General features: G+C 36.2%; 3 protein-coding genes across 4 annotated transcripts; 2 read left to right on the plus strand and 1 right to left on the minus strand.

Annotated features, from left to right (window-relative positions):
• Positions 1-100: 100 nt before the first annotated feature.
• Positions 101-6,522, minus strand: LOC135646893 (uncharacterized). Its single transcript, XM_065165666.1, has 6 exons — positions 5,947-6,522; positions 2,771-3,973; positions 2,470-2,642; positions 1,282-1,473; positions 1,021-1,174; positions 101-902 (listed from the first exon to the last, which is right to left on the minus strand). The coding sequence occupies exons 1-6, from the start codon at positions 6,428-6,430 to the stop codon at positions 241-243; spliced, it is 2,868 nt and encodes a 955-aa protein (XP_065021738.1). The 5' UTR covers positions 6,431-6,522; the 3' UTR covers positions 101-240.
• Positions 6,523-8,768: 2,246 nt separating this feature from the next.
• Positions 8,769-14,469, plus strand: LOC135646909 (UMP-CMP kinase 4-like). Of its 2 annotated transcripts, XM_065165668.1 has the most exons (10): positions 8,769-8,908; positions 9,673-9,729; positions 9,980-10,034; positions 10,431-10,548; positions 11,641-11,797; positions 11,885-11,965; positions 12,042-12,149; positions 12,426-12,497; positions 12,920-12,965; positions 14,255-14,469. In XM_065165668.1, the coding sequence occupies exons 2-9, from the start codon at positions 9,712-9,714 to the stop codon at positions 12,926-12,928; spliced, it is 618 nt and encodes a 205-aa protein (XP_065021740.1). In that variant the 5' UTR covers positions 8,769-8,908; positions 9,673-9,711; the 3' UTR covers positions 12,929-12,965; positions 14,255-14,469. The 2 variants fall into 2 exon arrangements, with proteins under 2 accessions (XP_065021740.1, XP_065021739.1); XM_065165667.1 differs by lacking the exons at positions 12,920-12,965; positions 14,255-14,469 and having other exon boundaries at positions 12,426-12,524.
• A 1,091-nt stretch (positions 14,470-15,560) lies between these two features.
• LOC135646935 (serine/threonine-protein kinase BSK2-like) lies at positions 15,561-23,595 on the plus strand. Its single transcript, XM_065165670.1, has 10 exons — positions 15,561-15,784; positions 15,877-16,097; positions 16,197-16,332; positions 18,179-18,312; positions 18,679-18,784; positions 19,999-20,084; positions 20,740-20,928; positions 21,015-21,173; positions 21,910-22,023; positions 23,010-23,595. Exons 1-10 carry the CDS (start codon positions 15,706-15,708, stop codon positions 23,259-23,261), a joined length of 1,476 nt encoding a protein of 491 aa, XP_065021742.1. The 5' UTR covers positions 15,561-15,705; the 3' UTR covers positions 23,262-23,595.
• The last annotated feature ends 229 nt before the right edge of the window (positions 23,596-23,824 follow it).

Here is a 23,824-nt window from a genome sequence, read left to right on the forward strand (position 1 = left end):
GAACGATTCAATCCAGTAACAGGTCATTTGGTTGTGCTTCTAATAAGAGGAACGAATTCTAGATGCACTGGTCATCGAAGAGGCTATTCTATGGCAGCAATTACAGCAAATGAATGATTTGATTGTATAAAGCTGTTCATATTATCCAATATGCAGTTTCACATGTTCCAAACACAATCCCCAAATGTTATATTGTTTATTTACAATATATCCAGTTCTTCAAGTAACAGTAACGTTTTTTCAATGCTGTGTGGACTCCTCCCCCAGCACATGCTCCCATTCGGATGAGGAATTTTCATATCCACTGGTGAGGGACCAGTTCCCCTGATTGTATGTCATGTATGACTGAATCAGTGATCCATTCAAAGGGCCTGAGAACATCCGTTTCGCATCTACATATCCTGAAGTATTCAAACCTGACCCGAGTTCTTCGTCACTTGCCGCACCAAGTGGCTGCACAGCAGTCAAATGCGAAGACCGAGGTGTGGGTCTGTCTTCGTCATATGGCTGCATCACACTCTCCATGAATCCCAAATCAGCAAGATTTACTGGCAGGTCTTTTATGCTAGAAGTATTTGCAACATCAGGAGAACCATACACAACTTCTCTTGTGCCTGAGCATGTTCCTGTGTCCTCTGGGTCAAGTTCCTCCATGCTCCTATAACTTGAGCTGACACTCCGATCCTTCAGAATCTTGTATCTAGTCATAACTGATGATTCAATATCCTCTGACTTGTTCGATTCACAGGTTGCTGATGCCTCATGAGGATTTTGACATTTACTTATCCCTTCGCTAACTTTGGTGGGAGAAATAGTACCCACCAGAACTCCTTTGTCCTTGTGCCCCTGAAGATCATGGGCAAAAGGCAGGCTTGATGATGTGTCTGATCGTGAATCCTTCACTAAAAATAAAAAATAAAAATAAAAATGATTAATTTTGAAAAGGACAAAGATTACTGCAATTGATCAGAAAAGATACAGTGAAGACAAAAAGCTTTGCCAGCTTTGACCAGTACTTACAGTTTTCAGATTGAGTCTTTGTTTGAGTAAGTTGAAGTTCATACTTCAATCTACAAGCTGCAGCTTCAGCTTCTATCCAGAGAGTCTTATACAACAGTGTCTGTGTGTTTTCTTCTCTTTCAGAGAAAGATTTTGATAAAGCATTCTCATAGATCTACACATTTGTGAAATGTACAAAGACAAAAGATAAAATAAAAGAAACAACCTGATATGTAAACAGATATGCATTAGAACACTGCTCCCAAGACATACAAATTTTACCTGAGTAATGTCATTGACTTTCCTGAGATTTGTGTTGTTGTCCTTTTGCAATTCATCATTAACATTGTTGTGCCCAACAGAATGCATCTTCCCCTTCATGTTGATCTGGTCTACATCATCAGTATTTGAACATCTACAGAAAGACCATGCAGCCTCCAAACCTGAACAATGAGGATTGCAACCAACAAAGCCCTGCAAAAGACCACCTGTCATCAACTTACATGACATATAAAGCAAGGAGTTCACCATAAAAAGAAAAAACATCTTGGCAAAACGGATACCTACAGCAAACAGATGGAATGTAAGTGTCAATATGGACAGTTATTTTAGAGTAAAAACTTGAAAACAGTCCAGACTAAATGACCAAAATTTTGTCAAATGCAAGAAAGTACTGACAAAATAACAGCATGATAACACAGAATACTTGTGACCCTTCATTATGGCCAACCATCAAAGCCATTGCAAGCACCATCCACTTGATGGCCTAGAACCATGGCAGAAAATATAAAGATAGTTAAAAAATACTAAAGTAAAAGTTATGGAACATAATTCTTCAAAGCCAAAGGAATATGCATTAATATAAAAGCAAGTTTAGTAACTTGATATTATATGCTAGCTAAATAATGAAGGTCTACAATTATCGCCATGATGGAGTCCGGAGCAGTTATATGCAAGCAAATTTCATCATAGATGTAGTGGAACCAAGTAAATCAGAAAAAAAAATATATTAAATGAAGTAAGATTTCAAACAAATAATAAAGGCAAAAAAAAAATCCATTTGGCTGTCACACAGTTATCCTACATACAAAGCTTTGAGCAACATTTTGTTTCCTTTTATAAGCATATAATTAGCATACAACCTGTATAAAGAGAAAAAATACATCTCTCCAAGATAAATATTATTTTCCCATGTACAATAATGCTATAAGAAACAAGAACAAATAATAGCAGCAGCAGCATTTAAAGTTATACAATCTTTCTGTTGGAAGAATGACTATTCTCAAAGAATACAAATAGGTTACTGACAAAATCCATGTAAACTATGCAGCTTAAATATATTTCCATGCTATTGCAGAATTATTTTAATCCTGGTTAGATATGAAGAAATTGCATCAAATGCAATTCTCATTTGTTTCTACTTAAAATATGTCACTGCACCATATTGGGCCATAATGGAATTACAACTACCTTCTTGTCCTTGAGAACAAGTGCAATGTTGTTAATCACAGAGTAGAGAAGCCGATAGTCATGTGGTTCCAGTTCATCATCACCACTAAAGTTGGTACACAACAACTTTATTGAAGAACCATGCATTGCCTTAACAAGCTCCTTTGTGTTTTTCTGTGGTGATGAACATGAGCCTGGTGAAAATAAAAAAAGAAACAGATAATCCAAATATGATATGTAGACAAAGTTCTTTGTACAGAAGAACTTTATTTGAAAAAAATAAACAAGCAAAATAAGCAACAACCGGAAAGAGAAACAAGACCTTTGTTGTAATCCTCAATGCCCTTTGCTTGTGGGAATTTATTGACCACAGTACTTTCTGTTTCGAAAGATTTGACAGCATCACCCACTTGTACTTTAGAAACTCTCTCAACTTCAATTGTTTTATTTTTGTGTTCACTATAGACAACATCAAACAGGATCTCATTTTCACTGTCATCTTTTCTATAGTTGGGCAATTTTTTGTTTACATTTTCAGGTCTCTGATGTATGATTGGTGAAATAACTGAAGTAGAATTTTTCTTCCTTTCATCAAAAATCAAGTTCCCATCTTGTTCTGCAGGATTCTTGGACCTCCCAACACTCTCAAGAAGTTGCCTTCGATCTTGACAAAGACCGACATAATTTTTCGACTCCTCAATAGCTGTTTGAACAAGCATTTCATCAACAGGAAATGGTGCCTGCCGAGAAGATGGAGTTCCTTTCCAACATGGTGAATCAACGGCAAGGCTATGCTGGTCAATTGCTTCTGAAGAACTTTTCATGGATTTATCTGGTTCCACAGAACTGCATATGGATGGAAAAGCATCAGTAATAACCAAATTTGTTAATCTCAAACCAGGATTTTTTGCCGCAGAAAGATTCAAGTGACTGTCAGTAGCATTATTAGTACTGGAAGGAAAATCTTCCCCAAGATTTGCAGCTGAGGGTGTGCTTTTGCTTAGGCTGTAATCTTGTCCTCTCTGCTCATCATGACTCCTTTTGCTCCCTAAGTTTTGGTTGAGGTTAGGCTCCTTTAGCTTAGAAGGTATAGTTGATGAATCATTGGTATTACGTGGCACTTCATGAAGGACCGTCTTATATGACAAAGTAGAATTGACATTTGAAACAGCTCTTAAGTCGGATGGTGAAAATATTTGGCTTGAAACTGAACATGGTATCACTGAACATGAATCAAGTTGTTTCATGTATCTATCATAAGTGGAGTTTGAAACAAAAGTGTCATGCGAACCAATCCCGGGAGTTGAACCTGTTGTCCCAGAGCAATGTATTCCTTTAAGTAAAGCAGTTGGTGCTGAGATCGGGGTTCTAATGTTTTGCTCATAATTCTCCGGTTGCATATTGTGTAACCATTCGGGACTTTGAGATCTGAAGTGTACTTTTTCTGTCACTGAATTAGGAAGTATTCCATGCCAAACACCATAAGAATCACTGTCATAATAGCTACAGCCATTGCCTGCATGTTCTGCAAAACAGCAATCCAAGCAAATAATGCATAAGTGTTCTGTATCATCTTTCAACTTCAGAAAGCACCATGAGATTATCATCATACACACTATAAAAACAAACACACATCTTCAAATCACATAATTTACTGAAAAAAAAAAAAACAAGAACAGCATTTGCAGTCCAATTTGAAGAGATAGAAGGTGATGTAATGTATGAGTAGAAAATATCAAGCTATTGGAGAAGCAAATGGAACAAAAAAGAAGGATAAGATTGTTCACGTTCTGCATTTTCAACTACAAGACAAGCAGACAAAATAAAAGAAATTATAAAATGTACATGTTAAACTGCTTAGTGAGTTATTCATCTGATCTTGGTTTAACATGGTGGTGTTGTTATGCCCCTGCTTATGCAATAAATAAGGTTTTGACTTAGAAAAGAGAATTAATTGTTTTGTCAAACGAAATTGCAATTTATTTTTCTTTGAGTTGCATTTACTAAATTAGGTCATATCCTTTTGCTAAGTGGGATGTGTTTCGATCAGCAACGAAGACAATTATCATTTTCTGAATTGCTCAATTGTAAGCAAATAAGATTTAGTTTAGTAGCCAAAGAACAGGAATACCTTGAATTTTTGGAGGATTTTTCCTAATCAACTAGAGGATATAATTAAGGATACGAAAATCCTGTGGCATTATGATATATTCGTGATGATTTGATACATCTATAGCAAAAAAAAGAACTATAAAGGAAAAGAACAAGTTGTAAACCCAACTATTTGCAATTGGCCATATGGATCTTTTCTTACTGTTGACCTCTTTTTTGGAAATATCACCAGTCAAACTAAGAGCTGTCAATGTTATCATTTCTTACAAAATAATTAGTTTCCTCTACCTCTCCTCACATCATTAATTGCAATCGATTCATTATATCTAATTAGGGCTATGGTTATCTTTGGTGCATGTCAACAGAAGGGAAGTTTTTGTAGGGAATAAAAAGTTTCCAGTGCTGATTTTTGGGAAAGAGTTGTTTTCCATTCATCCTAGTGGTATATAGCTTTAAACACGTTCAAATAAATCTCACTAAGCAATGTTTATACAGTCTGGAGATGATATACAACAATTTCATTTATGTCTCTCTTTTGTATAATCTTTTGCACTCTTTTGTACAATCTTGTAAATAAACCAGGAGGTTGTCTTGCCCTCCTGGTTAAATTTATTGCTCTCCCTCTTCTCAAGTAATGTATTTTCCAGTTAAAGAAAGAAGACCTCATGTACGGAAAACACATCTTAATGTTTACAATACTGCAGAATCCTATAATGTTCAGTATTAGTGATTCTATAGTTGAGCCAAACTATAAGAAAAGTAAAAGATCACAGCACACTAAAAACTCTTGTTTCCAAACATCTTTAATGAATGTGAAACACCCTCGACGAGGGTATATGGACCAGCATGCAAAACCTGACATGTCAATATTTGTTTAAGAGAATTATTTGATGCTTTTCTACTATCAACAAAACAATGGCTTTTATAATTAACTGTAGATAACACAAGAAACAAATTATTATGCATTTAACCTTATTATTTATCTTTATTGTCATTCTAGCCAGCGATCTCCTACCTCCTCGATCAATCACAAATCTTTCTCGTCCGTTTACTGAAGAATCCAAAACAAAAGCATGTAGCAAAGGAGGAGTTACATCTTCCATAGACCTTACCAAACTCTTCCCTTCCTTCCCAGACTTTTTTGGCCCACAGGAATATCCAAGATTGCAACTTTAATGAATATCACAAGACAGAGATATGATAAGATCAACTTCATCCAGCGACAGATACTAACTTGAAGTTACAATCAAAGAACCAAAATATGCAATAAATAGCTCTAAAATTCCATGTTCAACGAAAACAATTTCCGACAAAAGCTAAATCATCATTTATTCTGAGAAAAGAGCTTTACGAACGATCCCAGTCAGAGGGAAAGAAACAGATTACCTTCTTGAAAAGGTGACACCTTGTAGCCTAACGACGGTTCCGTCCACGACCAGACCGCATCAGTACGCATCCCATGCCCCATCTCCTCGTCAAACGGCCTGTTCCACGGGTCCGTCCCAACTCCAGAGAAGGCCGAAGAGGGCCTGAACGAATCAACAATCGCCGGCGGCTGCGAGTTAGAATAGTAGTGGGCGAACGGGTCAGCCACGGGTCCAGTGCTCGGTTGGGTACGGAGAGAGCCAACGGAGGAGATGGCGGTGTGGGAGGGCAATAGGGAGGCGGAGGGTCGATCGACGGCGGGAAGTCGGTGGTACGAGGGCGGCGGCGGGGAGGAGTGGAAGATGTGGTCGATGGTGAAAGGGCGAGCCAGAGGCGAGAGGGTGGACGACGAGGAGGGGTTCTGCGGCAAGGGCGGGGGCGGAGGAGGGGGCGGCGGCGGGGAAGGGAGGCGATTGCGGTAGGAGCCACCGCCGGCGCGTATCATTGCATCGCGAGAGAGAGAAAGAGAGAAGAGGAGGAGAGACCGAAGGGAGAGCGGAAGAGGAAGAGGAAGAAAGGGAAGGAAGCAGAGCAAAGGAGTAATTTTCGTGACATTATGGTGGCATTAATAAATATGGACTTTTGAACGGCCTTTTTGAGTCCCACTTTTTTGCCCTTTTCTTTATAGATTTTATTTATTTATTTATCTCTTTAGAGGAATTACTGATTATGATTATTACTGATTATGACGCTCCCAAATTCATTTTTACCCTAGATTTTTTTTTTTTACTTGAACGAAAATACTCTTATAGTTTTATCTAAATAACTTAATCATGCTATTCAAAAAATTCTTTAAATTTGATAATGAATTGTCATAATTTTTTTAGAAAATAATAGTAGTAATTATCTTATAATCATATTAAAATTATTCTAAAATAATTAATATTGTTTTTAAAAAATTATGATAATTGATTTTTTTTTTCAAAAACTAAGAGTATTTTCATCTAAATTAATAATAAAAGTAATCCGGATAAAAATAATATTTTAATTAAAAATTCTCACAAACTCTTGAGGAACGATATGATTATTTATAGATAGGATTACGAACATGATGAAATGATGTTTAAGTTAATATAGTTTAAGAATCCCCAATATTGGTATATAATGATGTCTGAGTTATGTAATTCTATTATATATAATATATAATTTCTGGATCATGTGATATTTGAGATTTTAGATAATATATATAATGATTTTCGGATTATATTAAAGATAAGAAACGGTAATTTACTTTTTTTTTAGATTAGTTCTATGGATTTTTTTGTCATTAGACTCCGTTAAAAACAATATCACTTGTTAAACTAATTTTGTTAGATCTTTTCTATTTACTCTCGGAGAAAAAATCTATAAATAGATTTTTCTCATCTTATTTCTTATTGAAAATGCACCATTTTTCATAAATATAAACTGTTTTTTTTTTTTGCAAGCACTAAGTGGTGAAAGCGAAGGGTGATTAATAACTTAATCGACATCTTCTATAAATATATTTTTTTTTATATAATATTATATTTTTATAATAATTTTATGTATTCATATTTTTATATTCTAATATTTTTATATTAAAAATCGATTAAGTTAAATAAATATATTATGATATTTATTTTATAAAATTAAGATTGACTTATAAAAGTTAAATAAATATATTATTATTAATTTTAGTTTAAATATTTTGAACAATAATTTAAACTAAATAAAATTGATACGTCAATTAACCCATTAAATTGATATATTATTATTAATCATCTAACACCATTAATAAGAAAAAAAATTCCATAGTAAATTGACGTGTGAGAAAGAACATTTCATGGGTCTAAAGAAAAATTGAAGTGATGAATCATCTGTTATTACTTAGAAAAATAGTAGTGGAAGCTTTCTATTGCTTCGATGTTAAGCCATGTCTGCCCTCCTTCCTTTGCAAGTCTCTCGCCATTGAACTCTAAGATCACAGCTTTGGGGTCTTCACAAAGTTGATGACCTCTTGCTTTACTTTATTCAAGGAAGAAATTGAATAAGATTGATCTTCTCCATCGATTACGAAGCAAAAAATAAAAAAAGTCTGCTAAGATTTATGTGATTAGGATCGAAACTCTATATATTGTGATTAGGTCAGATAATAAATTCAAAAAATAATCGTACAGTAAATAAAATAATTCTTTATGTATTTATTACCAAGTTTAAAATATTTATTATTTTTAATTATATTATTATTATTATTATATATATATATTAATTATATTTCATCATTACTATTCAAATTGTATAATTATAATTTATATACTGATTTTTTTTCCTATTGATAAATTAAATCTAATCACTTATGGGGAGTCGATATGGGGTGAGGATCCAACCGACGGAGCATAGGAGGATCTCCTTCCGTTGATCCCCACACGTGGGGCAAAACCAGACCGTTCACGCGTTGGGGCCATCGCCTGTGACTAATGGCGAAGTTCCGCTACATTGTACGGTCGCTCGGGTAGCACATAAGCACGGCGTTGGCCCCCACCGCGGGGGCTACCATTGACCGAGCTCATATTTTTGGAAAAGAATGAATCGACTCCCTCCCTGATCACGTAGCCTTGGCCGTCCGATGGAGATCGGAGCGTCCTTATTCGTATTCTAAATAACTATAATCCTCGTCACTCTTGGACAAGAAACGTCAACTCCCTCCCGAATGTCCTCATCACGTAACCGTGGCCGTCCGATGCAGATCGGCGAATTTAATCATGGAATTCCGTTCCAACTTGTTTGATCTCACGATTGTTTCGGCCGCCGGCCCCCACACCTCCCCACCCCACACCACCTCTGCCGCTATATATGAACCCGAGATCTCCGTTTCCCTCCTCCGGATCTTGATTCTCCACAATCGTCGGCGAAGAGGAGAGGAGGAAAATAGAGGGAGTCGAGTCGAAGCTCTCGCTCTCAGGTACCGGATCTCTTTCTCCTCCACCTCCCTTCTTCCGATCTGATGCGATTCACTCGTCGCCCTCTTTGTAATGCTTCGATCCCGCTGCGGGATGTCAGATCAGATGCTTCTGATTGTCTTGATTGGATTGGTTCCCAGATCTGAGGCTGTGGTGTGGTTTCTTGTTTCCTTTCGTATGTGGATCTGCTGAATTCTGAACCAATGAAGCTTAGATCTTTCACAGTTTGCTCTGTGATATATTTAGGTGTAAAAGGTGTAAATTGGATTAATAGTGGAAATCTAGGGGTCTAGTTCGTAATCTTGTCATTGAGGTTCCAGGTGGTGGTGTTGGATTAATGATTACGCTTCCTCGTCTTTGTAGATCTTTTGGATCAACTTCGATAAAAGCAAACCTTGTAGATTTACAGCAACGGGAATCCTTTTCCTTGTACAAGTAGGCGGAGTAATAGATGTGAATTGTTTAGACCCATAACAGATTTGCATTCCACTTGATGTGACATAAACTACCAAGATAAATATGCTGTGCATGCATTGGAGGCTAATGATTTTGTTATGATTATTTTGCTGTATCTTTGTATTGATTTCATCATGTGACATCAGTAGTGTTTGGTGAACCTGGAAGTTCAAATGTGATGTTTTATGATGGATCCTGTTTCTAAAGATCTGGTTGCATTCCTTGCTTTCTATGGATATTTTTCTGTGTGTTCATCCATTTTGGTTGAAATGCACTTTATGTATGCTAAAGGAAACTACCGTTTTGGCAGATCAAACCATTTGGAACCTAACTTGCATTGAGGGGCACGATGGTAGATTCAAGCAAGGTATCTCACTTTCTGGTCTCACTAAGTAACTTTATGAGATTTTCTTAATTAAAAAGAGATTAGCTTGCTGATCTTTGAAGCTTCACTTATATATTCCACTAGAGCCACTTAATTGAGTTTTTTGCCTGACGTTATATGTACCTTCTGGATTTGGCCTTCTGTTTGCACTTTCCCTATAGATGAATCAGATATTTGTTTTGCTACTTTCTTTAAGTCAGTACCAAGGATATAGTTAATTGTTTGATTGCAGGATGTTAATGGGAGCTTTTCAGGTGACAAGAAGATCATAGTTGTTTTTGTATTAGGTAAGTTTTTCTTGCCCGAAAACAGCATGATATCAATTGTTTAATCAATTTGATATACCAGAAAATTTCCAACATAAATCTTTGCTTAGACCTTTTTTTTTGTATAAACGCCCATAATTCTGCCATGTATTGATGCTTTCATCAAAATTTTCTTTGTCTTTCTTTCTCTGAAAGTTGTCATCCATCTTTTGTGAAAGGTTTCTTATGAGATTTTACCAGTAAGCTTCATGCAATCAATTTTTTCAATTGGATCTTAATTTGATATGCAAGAGTGCAGTATGTAAATGGACAAATCCTTTTGTTCTCTGTTTTCTTTCCTGTCTTTGCCTTTGTTTGTAGATTAAAGTCTTTCTCTTTGTTCTCTCTGTGTTTCATTTTTAATCTGCTGTACAACAGGAGGACCTGGAAGTGGAAAAGGCACACAGTGTGAAAAAATTGTTGAAAACTTTGGTTTCACCCATCTCAGTGCTGGTGATCTTCTACGTGCAGAAATTAAATCTGGTTCCGAAAATGGGTATTGAAAAATGCTTATTCTATTTGTTTTGTTATTTATCTATGTGTACTATGCAAGTCTGTAGCTTCTTAGTGTCATTCTATGCTCGGGATTTGTGGAATTACACTGGAAAAGGCAGATATGATTTTATGCATAGGCCATTAATTGACAAACTGAGTTTAAACCATTCTGCCATAGTAGTAGACTATAATCTTAGGACGCCAATTGATTAGGAGGTTTCCGGAAATTATTCAAACCTACAGTTGCCCAAGGTGGCTACAATTAATATGTGGGTTCAACAAGTGACTTATTTTCAATAATTATCTGTATAACTTCTAAAATGAGTTTGCCACCATTAGGATCTGAAGGATTAGGGAAGGAAAAAGAAGAAAAAAAGGAGACGTGACACATGAAGAAAACATGACATTGGCTGCACTGTGTAAATTAATTATGGAGGAGAGACCACTATGTTTCTGGGATGTAGAATTAGTTGGCAAGATATATATTATGAGGAAGCTAGAGAGGGAGGAGGGAGGCAACAAAGAAGAAACTGACTGAGAGAAGATTTTCGAAAAAAGGCAGGTTGAGATGAAGGCAGTGGTGGTTTTATGACATGAATTAAAAAACTGGAGTAGTATCATAGAAGGATTTTAATTTTAATTTGATATTAGTTTCAATGACTTACTGGACTGGTACAATAGTGGAACACCAGGAGGTTTATTGACATATACCACCAACGGTCTTATACTATTACCGAGCTATATGCTTCAATAATGGTGGTTGGTCAGACAAGGAAATACCAGTCCGTACGAACTGGTACACCAAGTTTTGATTCCTTGCCAGCATATGAAGCCAAAGGTCTGTCATCTCGCCAATGCTCATCCTTTGTTGGCACAGCCAAACCCTTGTAAATCATGGATTTGTTGTTACTTGCTAGTCCAAAATTCAAATTATCACCCATCATTTAACTTCTCTGGTTCTTTTTTCAGGAATTTGAAGCTTCTGCAAGTGAATGTTATATTCTTGTTAAATATGAAATGCTTGCTGAACCTGGTTGACACATTATTTAACTGGAACAATTCTCAATTTTCTTTTACTGAATTCTTTCTCCAGTACCATGATCTCAAACATGATAAAGGAAGGGAAAATTGTTCCTGCTGAGGTAACGATTAAGCTTTTACAAAAGGCTATGCTTGAAGGTGGAAACGACAAATTTCTTATCGATGGATTTCCCCGAAACGAAGAGAATCGTGCTGCTTTTGAGGATCTTGTAAGTTGGCAGTACACTTGTTGTTTAATTATAAAATCTAATTAATTTACTATGTACAATCAGTAACAACTTTCTTTGGTGTCATAGACAAAAATTGAGCCAGAATTCATACTATATTTTGATTGTCCAGAGGAAGAGATGGAACGACGACTATTAAGTCGCAACCAGGTTCTCTCTCATTTGCTTTCTCAATTTTCTATACGCCTCATATGCCTGTGAATCATTAACTTTCTGTATGATTCAGGGGAGAGTTGATGATAACATTGAGACTATAAGGAAGCGTTTTAGGGTTTTTGTTGAATCCAGTTTACCTGTAGTTGAGTACTATGAACTGAAGGGCAAAGTTCGAAAGGTATCTGCAAGCTGTTCCTTTCGAAGATTTTGTCAAAGCAAGCTTTTGTTATTTTTATTTCTCAAATTACTATGACAGTTCATGGTTGCTTGATTTGCCATTTGAAGTGCCAACTTTCATGATATTATTAGAATAACATTGTAGATACTTTTTATTTTTTCTAAGATTGTTTGTTGTTGCTTTTCTCATGAGTGTTCTCAGTTCTCCTTGGGGTGTTTCTAAGCAATACTGAGGTGGTATATAATATAACTAGCACTCTGGATTGATTCCTTACAGGTTGATGCACTAAAGCCTATCGATGAAGTTTTTGAAACTGTAAAGGCCATTTTTGCTCCATTCCACACCAAAGTAAGCTTCTGATTTTTCATGATGCTTTTATCAAGATGCATGTGTACATCAGCAGTATCTTATTAGAAAATGGCTTCATCAATCTAGAACCTAAGTGACTAACTTGACGAGGCACTGATCCATCTATGGACAAAGTAGTTCCGTGACACCTAAACTAGAAAATTATTTACTAATATTATAGTGCTCACTGCATGAACATCAGGTTAGCAGGTTCATTCCTTTGCATCATGCATGCTGCACATTTTTCCAGGCAATTTGTTGCCCAGGATGTGATTAAGATGATTAAAACTTCTGTTACCTTGGATATTTTGAAATCCACATAAACAAGAAACACATGTGACTGACCTTTTATAAACTAATGTGATACACTAGTTCTTTTTTCCTTTTACTTATTGGCTTTACTTGTTTGCATGTATTTTCAGGTTGACTAGAGCTGGCTTGATGATGTTAACCTGCATTAAATAAAAGGTAATATTATACTGGGATGCTGCTGTTGTTGGATAATGTTGTTGATTAATTAGATAGGGTAACCACTTAACAAAATACTGGATGCATTTTTATGTGTAGACAACATTTAAATACCTTGAAGACCGCTCAATTTCTTGAAATTCATTGGCGTCATGTTCAAACTTTTAGATTAATTTTGTTGTTTCCAACTCTCCTACACATGGTCTTCAACATTTAAATACCTCAACTTCATGTACCAGACCCCTATTGATTCAGTAACATATCACGTAATGGTTTTTTGGTTGGGGAGGGGAGAGGGGGAGGGGGTTTGCTTAAGGAGGAAGTGATAGTAAAGTGGAGAAGAAGAGAGGAGTTCCGGTTTAGTAGGGCCGATGAGCCATGAAGAATGAACTGGTATATAATCCTTTTAATTCTACATTTAGGTTGATCAGCTAAGAATTTAATACTTTTTTTTAAATTAAAGCATAGTGTTAAAAACTTGGCACAACCTTGTCGAGGGATCAACATAAGCTTTACAATTATTCTGTTCTGTCCATATGGCATAAATTAATTTAGATATTTAAGATTATATGAAATACAAGAGGATTATGGAATATTGAAGTAATAATGTTAATTTTTGGTTGATGATATGCTAATTGAATATGCAGTACAATATCTAAATGCCTTGAAAAACAAATTACAATTGTGGAATTATTGATATAACTTTTTAACATTAATATCTCAATGGAACTAAACTATTATGTTTCGACACTTGATGATCACCATCAAATGCTATGTATCTGATACATTAGATCTCTAAATACTTTAGATCTATCATTTCACCAACACCTGTATGCACATTTAAATTGTGTGAGAATTTCCGAAGATTGGATTGTCTAGAATAAATTGAGTAGTTTCAAAACACAAACTAATTCCTCAAGCTGCTAAATTTTGTATAAGCTTAGTTTTTTATTCAAAATTCTCATTATTATTTTGATGAATCCTTGTTTAAGTATGATTTATTATCTTAGTGTTTGCAAATCTGGCAGCTCAAATTTTGATAACTCGGGCCATCCAAATTGCTTGGGTGTACTTTAAAGGTTACTTTTAATCTGATATAAGTTAAATATCATACTGGTACTAGATAACTCGCATTAAAATAATATCCTTATCTATCTAAAGACAAGTTGTTAACCGAGTATCGTGTTTACTCATTTAGCATCTGTAAGTTTGGGTCATTCATGTAGTGTGGTCTTTTCATCTAAATGCGGCCATGTAATCTAAATGTATTTTATTGGTTGTTATTGCAGGTATCGTTCTGTAGCACAGTCTTCTTTAATTTGTAATATTCATCAGCCTATTTTGGCATGTATCGATTAAAGTTATGTGTTATTTTTTGTTTAATATAAACATTGTCCAAGCATACCATCTTCAATTGTTAAAGCTGTATTTCATCCTCACAGCTGTATGCATTTGCACTCTGCACTCCTTGAAATAAATTCTGTAGACAGAATTCATTCCTTCATATTTTAACTGCCTTTCTGAATGCACTGTGTGATCTCGTTTTCATTAGTTGAGCATTCTGTTCTAGTAATTTTATAAGATTGGTAATTAGGGATCTTGACGTTGTAAGTTCATTCTGTTGGACCTTGAAAGTGTATCACTATTCCGTACTCGTTTTATGGTCATGATCTGTCAAAATTCGATTTAATCTTATAAAATCCGATTCTTAACTCAAATGATTACATATGCATATTCTTCAACCCATTCATTTGGATATCATTTGAAATGTTAATAATATACAGCGACATTTCGGGTTCAAATACATGATAGCAAAAGCACACCCGCCGCGGGTAGAGGAGGTAGACTTCACAAAGGCTGACACAACCTGACACAAGTTGTAATGGACACGGCACTTTTCACAAAGCACTGCAGCTCGCTCGCCCTCGCCAATGCCAAAGAGCCTTCCCCAGCTTTTATTACGCTGTACTCTCCTCGCTCCTCACGTGTCCCATCACCTCCTCATCATGCGACCTTTCTCACCCTGTCGCCCACACCGCATACAACTATTTTATAGCCGCCTGTGGTTTTCTTTAGACTATTCCCAACCCCTGTTTTAGAGATCCGATGCAAATATGCAGTTAGAGCGACAACTTTGCAACTTGACTCGGGTTTTTATGTAACAATGAAGATTTAGCGTAAATTTAATCCCGCTCTATAAATTTATCCAAATACTAATAATACCTTCTCTACAATTTTCATTACTGTCATTAGTTTTTCAATAATTCTTGTTTTTTTTATTAATATTTTAATATTAGTAAAAAAAATTAAATATCAATATTCTCTTATTATTTATGTATTATAAATTTTCAGGGACAAATATGAAAAATACTGACTTTAGAAGGGCGGATATATAATTTTGTCAGGAAATTAAACAGTTTCTCTGTCATTAATTGCCTTTCGTTCCCAGAGCAAATAAATGAGGCATCACCACATGGTCCCCACTCCCATCTATCACACGCACTCTTCCCCGCTCTGCTTTTACTGTTCTCTGTTCATTAACTTTTGAACGGGCCTAAACGGGGCCCCACCGCATCCCCTTCAGCTGCTGCTGCTCTCTCTCTCTCTCACTCTCTCTCTCACTCTCACTCTCTCGGACTCACGCATCACCACTTCGCTTCTCCTTCTTCTACTCTCTTTCTCCGCCTTCCGCCGCCCCCGGGCAGCGAATGAGATTCTAGGGTTCGGACCACTGCCGGAGATGGGCTGCTTCCACTCCAAGACCACCAATGTCCAGTCCCCCGACGAGGAGTCCCTTCCGGCCGACAAGCCAGATCTACGTACCAATCGCCTTCCCCTTCTCCTCCTCTTCTTTATTTTGTTCTCTTAGTGATACTTTTCGTGATCTTGTTTTGGGGGTGGGCCTTGAAAGCGAATGGGGACGCGGGGGAGCAGGACCAGGTGCCAGCGTTCAAGGAATACGGACTCGCTGAGCTGAGGGCCGCCACCAAAGGGTTCAGCCCCGAGATGATCGTTTCCGAGAGCGGGGAGAAGGCGCCGAACGTCGTCTACCGGGGGAACCTCGACGGGGGGCGGCTGGTGGCCGTGAAGAGGTTCTCGAAGCAGTCGTGGCCCGACGCTCAACAGTTTGTGGTTGGATCTCTTGCTCTTTCGCTTTAGATTTTGGTGTTTGGTGCTTGATTTGTTTGGGAACGGTATCAATGGGTTTAATGTTTGGTTCTGCTAATGAAGACGGAGGCGGCGGGCGTGGGCAAGTTGCGGCACACGAGGTTGGTGAACTTGATCGGCTGCTGCGCGGAAGGTGACGAGAGACTTCTCGTGGCGGAGTTCATGCCTAATGATACATTGTCCAAGCATCTCTTCCACTGTATGATACTACTATACTATTAATTTTTCAGTTGCATTCTCCTTTCTTTATGTCACTTGTTGTCGAAGTTCCTTTTTGAGTAAAACTTCCTTTCTTCCTTGCCGTAGGGGATCTTTTTGCTAAATATAGATTATGTCAGCTTAGCTCTTTCTACTTCAGGGAAATATTAGTTTATATAACGGTATTAGATGCATTACTCATTAACTCTTTTTATTTCTATTTCAGGGAAGTATTAGTTTATGTAACGGTATTAGATGCATTACTCATTACGTATTATGCAGCAAGCGTGGTCGTCCAATTTTGGAAGGACAGCATTATAGGCACATGGATGCTTCTGAGAGGCAGTAAAAAAGGATAATGTCTGGCAAATCATGGTGGAGGAATGTCCTCTGTCGACATGTACTGACAATCTCATGTAATTAGTACAAAAAAAAGGAAATTTTGGTGGATGCTGTAACAAATTTATGCTTCACAACAGAGTCTGGAGGATTTTGGGTGGAACCTTCGAGAAATTCGAACTCCTTACATTTTACATTTGGTACTTGTTAACTTGTATGGTTTAAGGGGATTATGCAGTGGAAGAGACCATAGTTGGCTTCCTAGGGAGTTCTTAGAAAGGATCTTAGAACATTTCTGGGTTGATATTTTCTTGCTAGTGCTATATAATATGAGATTTTCTTGTCATATCTATCTTGGGCTCAGATCCATGATTAAGTATATCTTGCTTATCATTTAACCGGTCCCAAACAATTTTTTGAGCCGGTGTTTGTGATCTTGGCAAGCTTGGTTTCAATCTGAGCTTGGTCCATTAAAAATGGATAGCTCCATTTGTTTGTATCATGAGATATATCCTCATTCTTCTTTTTCTTTTTAAGAATAGAAAGATGGTGCACATTTCATTGTCGGAAATGAAGTTCATTCTTTTTGTTCGGCTTCATCTTATTACACCGTACTATTGCTGAATCTTTGTATGCTTGTAAGGGCATTACAGATGATGTTGCTCATTTAACATTCAGTTCCATTGTAGACTATTCAAGTAGTATGGGGTGCTGAACAACTACGTCAAATGTTTTTCCGGATCAAATTTAAATATCTCTAGTGTTGATTTTCTTCTGGTTTGTTAGCATTCAGTTTTCTATTTTCATTGTACTTGAAGTCTGATCAAGTAACTAGGTTTGTTTCCTTGTTGATCTTCGTGATAAGAATCTAGATTCAAGGAATTTCCTCGAGGAGCTTTTTGGTGTCCTGGTATACAGTAGAGAGACGGTGCATGGATGAGAAGGATGGGAAGCATAGCTAGCTAAATCTTGTTTACTTTTTCAATCATCTGTCACATCATAATATTCTTGTGTTCAAATTCTTATTGACAGATCGTGATTATTATTTACTATGGTGGTAGTTCAAGTTATCGCAATCCTCTTTTCCAATTTAAACTTTGAAGTTCCATGCTTATTTGCATTAATCTTTCATGGTTGGCAATCCTTCTATTTCTTGTGTATTTGTTAGTATTCGATACAACCTTTTGTTTATTTCGGTGCAGAATTAGAACATAGAATTCTTAAATTTTCCTATGTCAATGTTAAATAACTTTTTCATCTTCATCTGACTTATAGTTTTCTGTTCTCAGCTTAAACTTCAAATATTTTCATTGCATATCCAAGTACAAATATTTATTTTGATTGTTTTCCCACCGTTCCAGTGCCTGCGATTTCAATGCTGTTGTTAATTCTGCACCTTTTTTATGATATGATCTTGCTAATTGATATTTAACAACTAATATGGATTTTGAAAGTCAAAATGTTGCTTTGCTAGCTTTATGAATCTAAGAAATATATAACATTGGCAGGGGATAAGCACCCATTACCATGGCAAATGAGAGTGAGGGTGGCATTCTACATTGCCCAAGCGCTTGACCACTGTAATACTGAAAATCGGAGAATTTATCATGACCTAAATGCTTATAGAGTCCTATTTGATGAGGTATGAAAATTTGAAGTTGTTTGAAAGTGATGCTTTACTTTCTTGCATTTCATATTTATTGATTTGAACTAAAGAATTATATAATTAGGGATCTTCATCAAGTTAAGTGCTATTTTCGCATATTTGTAAAATTTCTAATTGACTTTGGAATGTAATGGTTCTTCTCTTGATTAGGTTTTGTTCTTTGTTAGTTGCAACTGAAAGACTTAGATTTTCCTGGAATGATGATTAAAACAATTACACCCATATTTATTGTTTACTAGCCATGCTCCATAAAGAATGTTGTGTTTGAATTTTCTTTTTAATCTGTTTGTTTATTAGTTTGGACTAATTCTTGATTTTTTAAAATTATCTATATTGAGTCAGGATGGGGATCCTCGCTTGTCTAGCTTTGGTCTAATTAAGAACAGCCGAGATGGAAAAAGTTACAGCACTAATCTTGCTTACACTCCACCAGAATTCATGCGCACTGGTATGTTAAATTTTTAGGTTTCAGTTTTCGGTTTCTTGTGGTTGATTGTGATGCACAGAAATCTTACAATCAGTTCTGGATTCAAAATATCCAGCATGAGCCCATATACAGCAAGATCCTTTAATTTCATTGGAAAAGGTTTACACATGATACGTGATTTAGCTATTTAATAGTTGCATATATAGGTCAATCAGGTGGGACTTTTTGTTTCCTGATTTTTTGAGGGCAGTAAATGAAGATCCTTAAAAGGGATGGTTTCAAATGCTTAGGAGCATGAGGGAGCCATTTTATTATACTTTGGTGATTGGTGTTGGGCCAGTTCTAGGGTGAGCTGGTGGAGATGGTCCTTAAAAGTAATCTTCAACATGTAATGAATAACATTAGAACCGGCCCAACACCAATCACAAGGGACTAGACTGTAGGGGTTTAAAAATAATTAGATCGAATTCTAATGTTATTCATTACATGTTGAAGATTACTTTTAAATTTTATAACTCCCTTGTTAAGTTATCCTACTTAGTTGCCCACATAGAAACTTCAGAGATTGCTTGAATTCGACAAATTCATGTCTATACATACCACTGTAAGATATTTAGTTTTCCCTCAGCCAGCAGTGGTCTGAGTCACTTTATGGATAGGAAGTTCAGAATTGGAGATGTGATGAAATACTTGACTTTCACTATTTGAGATATAAAAAGTTTTAAGATTTTATTTGAAAAATTATCTTGACCCATAAAATGATATTATAACTTTTCAAGCCTGCAAGAAGCTCCTTTCATGTATCTGGACCTTAATAACATGAATGCATATACCCTGTCAATTGGATTTTATAGTTGGCTGCATTGTGGTTCTGGTTTAATTGCTGCTAGCATGGGGCCTTTGCTTTTGACATTCCTCATGCCTCCCTTCTTTGCAAATTTGTCATGGTTTATTCTAGGGCTTTAGTCAGGATATGTTTTTTGATGATAAATAATTTATTTCAAGGATTTTCATAGTTTCTCTCTTAAAAATTTTATTGGTGCTTTTGTTGGCTTAAAGCATTTTTCTAAGAAAGAAAATCTATATGATTGCCTAATATGCTGCAAATAATTCATTCTGTGAAGTGAAATATTTGGTTTCTGATCATTGTTTAATTATCTTGATACTAGTTTGTGGGACTGCTAAGTTCATTAGATTCTTATAGGATTTTTATCTGGATACATGTATTTGTGCAGGCAGGGTGATTCCAGAAAGTGTAATCTACAGTTATGGAACAATTCTTTTGGATCTTTTGAGTGGGAAACATATTCCTCCTAGTCATGTATGTTTCAAGTCACCAAAACTTTGGTAGTTCTTTTATTCTTTGAAAATTTGAATCACATGATGTTCATGATATTATTGCTATTCCTTCATCATTTGTTTTTCACAAAGAGCATAGACAAGGGAACAAACTAAAAACTTTGTTCTCTAGCTAGTGATCCTGGAAGATATGCTTGAAAACTTGTAGTGCTCTTGATATATGCTGAGACTGACCTTGCTCGTTTTTAGTTCTGTATCAAGTTTTTTTAATCACTTAATCTGGTCCAAATCAGCATCTTAGAATTGTCTCTGAATTCTTTTTATCTTGATGAGTTAAAGTTAGTCCTTAATTTTTACTGATTTTCTGCAAGATGGTTGGTTTCTTTTTTTGTTTGTGTTGTTGTCATAATTAGGAACTGGAATGCTTTAAACTGTTGGTGCATTTTGACTTTTGATTCAGTGGTAGTAAGTTTTTGTTATATTTGTTCTGTTAGCACTTTTTTTCTGGTAATCACATGTTCAAAATTAATATACATACTCATTTCTTCTTGTAATGATCATAAACATTGTGTGAAGTTGCCTTGTCTGATCTCTTTGTTTAACATTAGGACATGTTTAGTTGCTTCTAATTTTTATCATAACTGGGTAGACACTCATTTTCTGGTGGCTCTTGCTAGGCACTGGATCTTATAAGAGGGAAAAACATGTTGCTTATAATGGATTCATCCCTGGAGGGGCAATATGCTAATGAAGATGCTACCAAGCTCGTTGAACTAGCATCAAAATGTCTACAGTTTGAGGCTAGAGATCGGCCGAATTCCAAGTTTCTTCTATCTTCTGTGGAACCTCTGCAAACTCAGAAGGAGGTAAGTTTTGACTCATTTCCTTGCATGTCTACTTGTTACTTCACAGTATTGTGATTTATGTAAATTCCAACTTTGTGATGATGTAGGTGCCATCACATGTATTAATGGGCATAACAAAAGCGCCACAAGTGTTGCCAACAATGCTTTCCCCACTTGGAAAAGCTTGTGCAAAGATGGACCTAACTGCTGTGCATGATATACTGCTTAAGACAGGCTATAAAGATGAAGAAGGTGCAGAAAATGAGGTATGGTGCAGCTGCTTTTTATTCCATTATTTTATTATGCATGTAATGACAATATATATTTGAGGATATGCATATTAGCATGTATAAACATGTGTATATATGAGCGTGTTCTGTTTGTGCATCGACTTTATCCATATTCAGTTCTGCACTCTATTAGATATTAAAGCACTTGCCAGTGATATGCATATTGGTCATATTGATTGCCTCCAACCATATCAATCATTATAGTTTTGGCAGTCTCATGATGCACTGGAGAATATTTATTGGACATTTTATTTTTTACTTTGAAGCTCTTGACAATCTTGAAGCACTTGTTTCTTTAGCTTTCTCAATATTAGTGTTGTATAAATATTAACAGTGCTACTAATTCCCAGTATCAGAAGAAGAATAAATTAAAGTTAGTTATGTCCAATACCTCTTATTCAATACGTATAAAAATGCAGATATTTTACATGACAAAATAATTTTAAATGTAGTAAGAATATATTTCAAGATAAAACGATGTTCTTTCTCTTGTTCATCTAGAAGTCAACATAGTTCATATTTGTGTGCTCTCCTCGATCCATTATGTTTTTTTTCCTAGTGGCTGCAAAATGTGCTTTTTTGTGTCCAAAGGTTGAGACTTTGATTCAGCGATTTGTTGCTTCTACTGCTTACGATTCTTTTTGGAAATGACATTTACTAGGTTCTGGCAATCTTATATTTGATGTATTTCTGTTTTTCACTGTAAATAAAGCTTTCTTTTCAAGAATGGACACAACAAGTGCAAGAGATGTTGAATACAAAGAAGTTTGGAGACATTGCATTCAGGGACAAAGATTTCAAAAGTGCTATTGAGTATTATTCCAAGGTGTGATACTATGAATCTTATCATGTCGTATCTCTTTCCTTAGGAACTATTCCTGCAACAATTAATTTTGCAATTTTTGTGTAAGGTAGACTTTTTATACTTAAAAATCATCGTTTCGTTCGTGTCAATCCTTTCCATTTTACTCAAATATCAGTTCCTCAAAGTGTTGGAACATGGAAAATTTGTTGAATTAATTAGGTCCGGGAAGTTTAAAATCTTTTCTTAATGATCAATCCGGATAAAAAATATCCCTCCTCACTTTAAACACCTAGTTCCAAATTTTGGTCTGATTTCGATACTGGTCCATGGGTGGGCCAATTGGTATCTTATAATGATCGGCGTACAATACCGTGTGTCAGTATTTCCCCATGCCGATCAGGTTGGCTTGGTCGGAGCAGAATGAGGTGGAGGAGGTGGAGGCAGGGGAGAAGGATGTAGCAGGGGAAGAGGAAAAGGTGGAAGAAGTGGGTAGAAGAAGGTGGCAAACTGTAGTTTACTGACTTTACTTGCCTTGACTTGCATCATCCTTTCCAACCAACTTGCTAATACTCTTGTAGTGAAGAACAGCATGTAGAGTTAATATCCAGAAACATATGATGAAACTGCTGACTAATAAATAAGACTCTTAACAGCCACCTTAAGGCCTCATTGCGTATCATCTTGTATTTTGAGACTCGCCTACAGCTTATATTTAAAGAGGAAAGTAAAAAATATATGTCGTGAAAGCGTTCAGTGATTTGTATAGTAAGTATATCAGGACGAGTTTCAGGAATTGTTGTAATTCAATACTTTTTATGACAGTTTGTATGGTTGATTAACTATCATTATGATGTTTATCTTGTTATGTTCATGACAACTTATATATTTTACTTATGCTTCTCGAGTCCTGTATAGCTTATTGGATCATGCAGTTGGAACTGTTTTAGGATCACTTGAATTAAATGTATTAACTACTAAGAGTTACTTTTGCTCTGCAACAAAACCAGTTAGTGGCAATGATGTCGGTTCCATCGGCCACAGTTTTCGCGAGGCGTGGCCTATCATACTTGATGAGTGGTCAACCGGAGCTCGCGCTACGGGATGCCATGCAAGCCCAGGTGTGTATGCCTGAATGGCCAACAGCCTTCTACTTGCAAGCTCTTGCCCTCTCCAAGCTTGGAATGGAAACTGATGCCCAGGATATGCTCAACGATGGTGCTGCCTTCGAGGCCAAGAGGCAGAACGGCTGGCATGGCTAGATGATCTCAGTTCTCTCTCTTCGTTGTGCTTCTCCTAGCAACTCAACAGTGGTTCGTCTTGGGTTGTCAAATGTTGGCTCTTCTTCTTGGGAAACCAGAGCTGTGACCCCCAACAGTGGATGTTGAGAAGGGAATCAGCCAGTGTTTTGTACAAAATCTTCAGGAAAAGAATGATTCAGTTAGTGAAGTTTCCATGGACATTGTATTAGGATCATCATTTATGATGGCATATCGATGTTCTTGTAATCACATGACAGGTGGGGATATTTACATTGACGAGGGTCTCGATACTTTGCGCAATATTTAGCATGACCCTTAGATCTTTGAATTTTCACTCCTTCGAATTAGCTTTTGACTCTTCAATATTTTTTTTTTGGAATAAAGAATGTATATATGTATAATACCTAAATTATATTTAAAATATATTTAATGTTTTTACCATCATAATATTCAGTCTGGTAGATTTATAAATATCTTTTAAAGTTTCAATGTCTCTTTTCCTACAATAAATGACAAAAAAACACAAACAGTAATGGCATATATGAAAAAATAAATAAAAAAAT

This window comes from Musa acuminata, chromosome BXJ1-4 (genome assembly GCF_036884655.1).
Source record: "Musa acuminata AAA Group cultivar baxijiao chromosome BXJ1-4, Cavendish_Baxijiao_AAA, whole genome shotgun sequence".
NCBI lineage: Eukaryota > Viridiplantae > Streptophyta > Magnoliopsida > Zingiberales > Musaceae > Musa > Musa acuminata.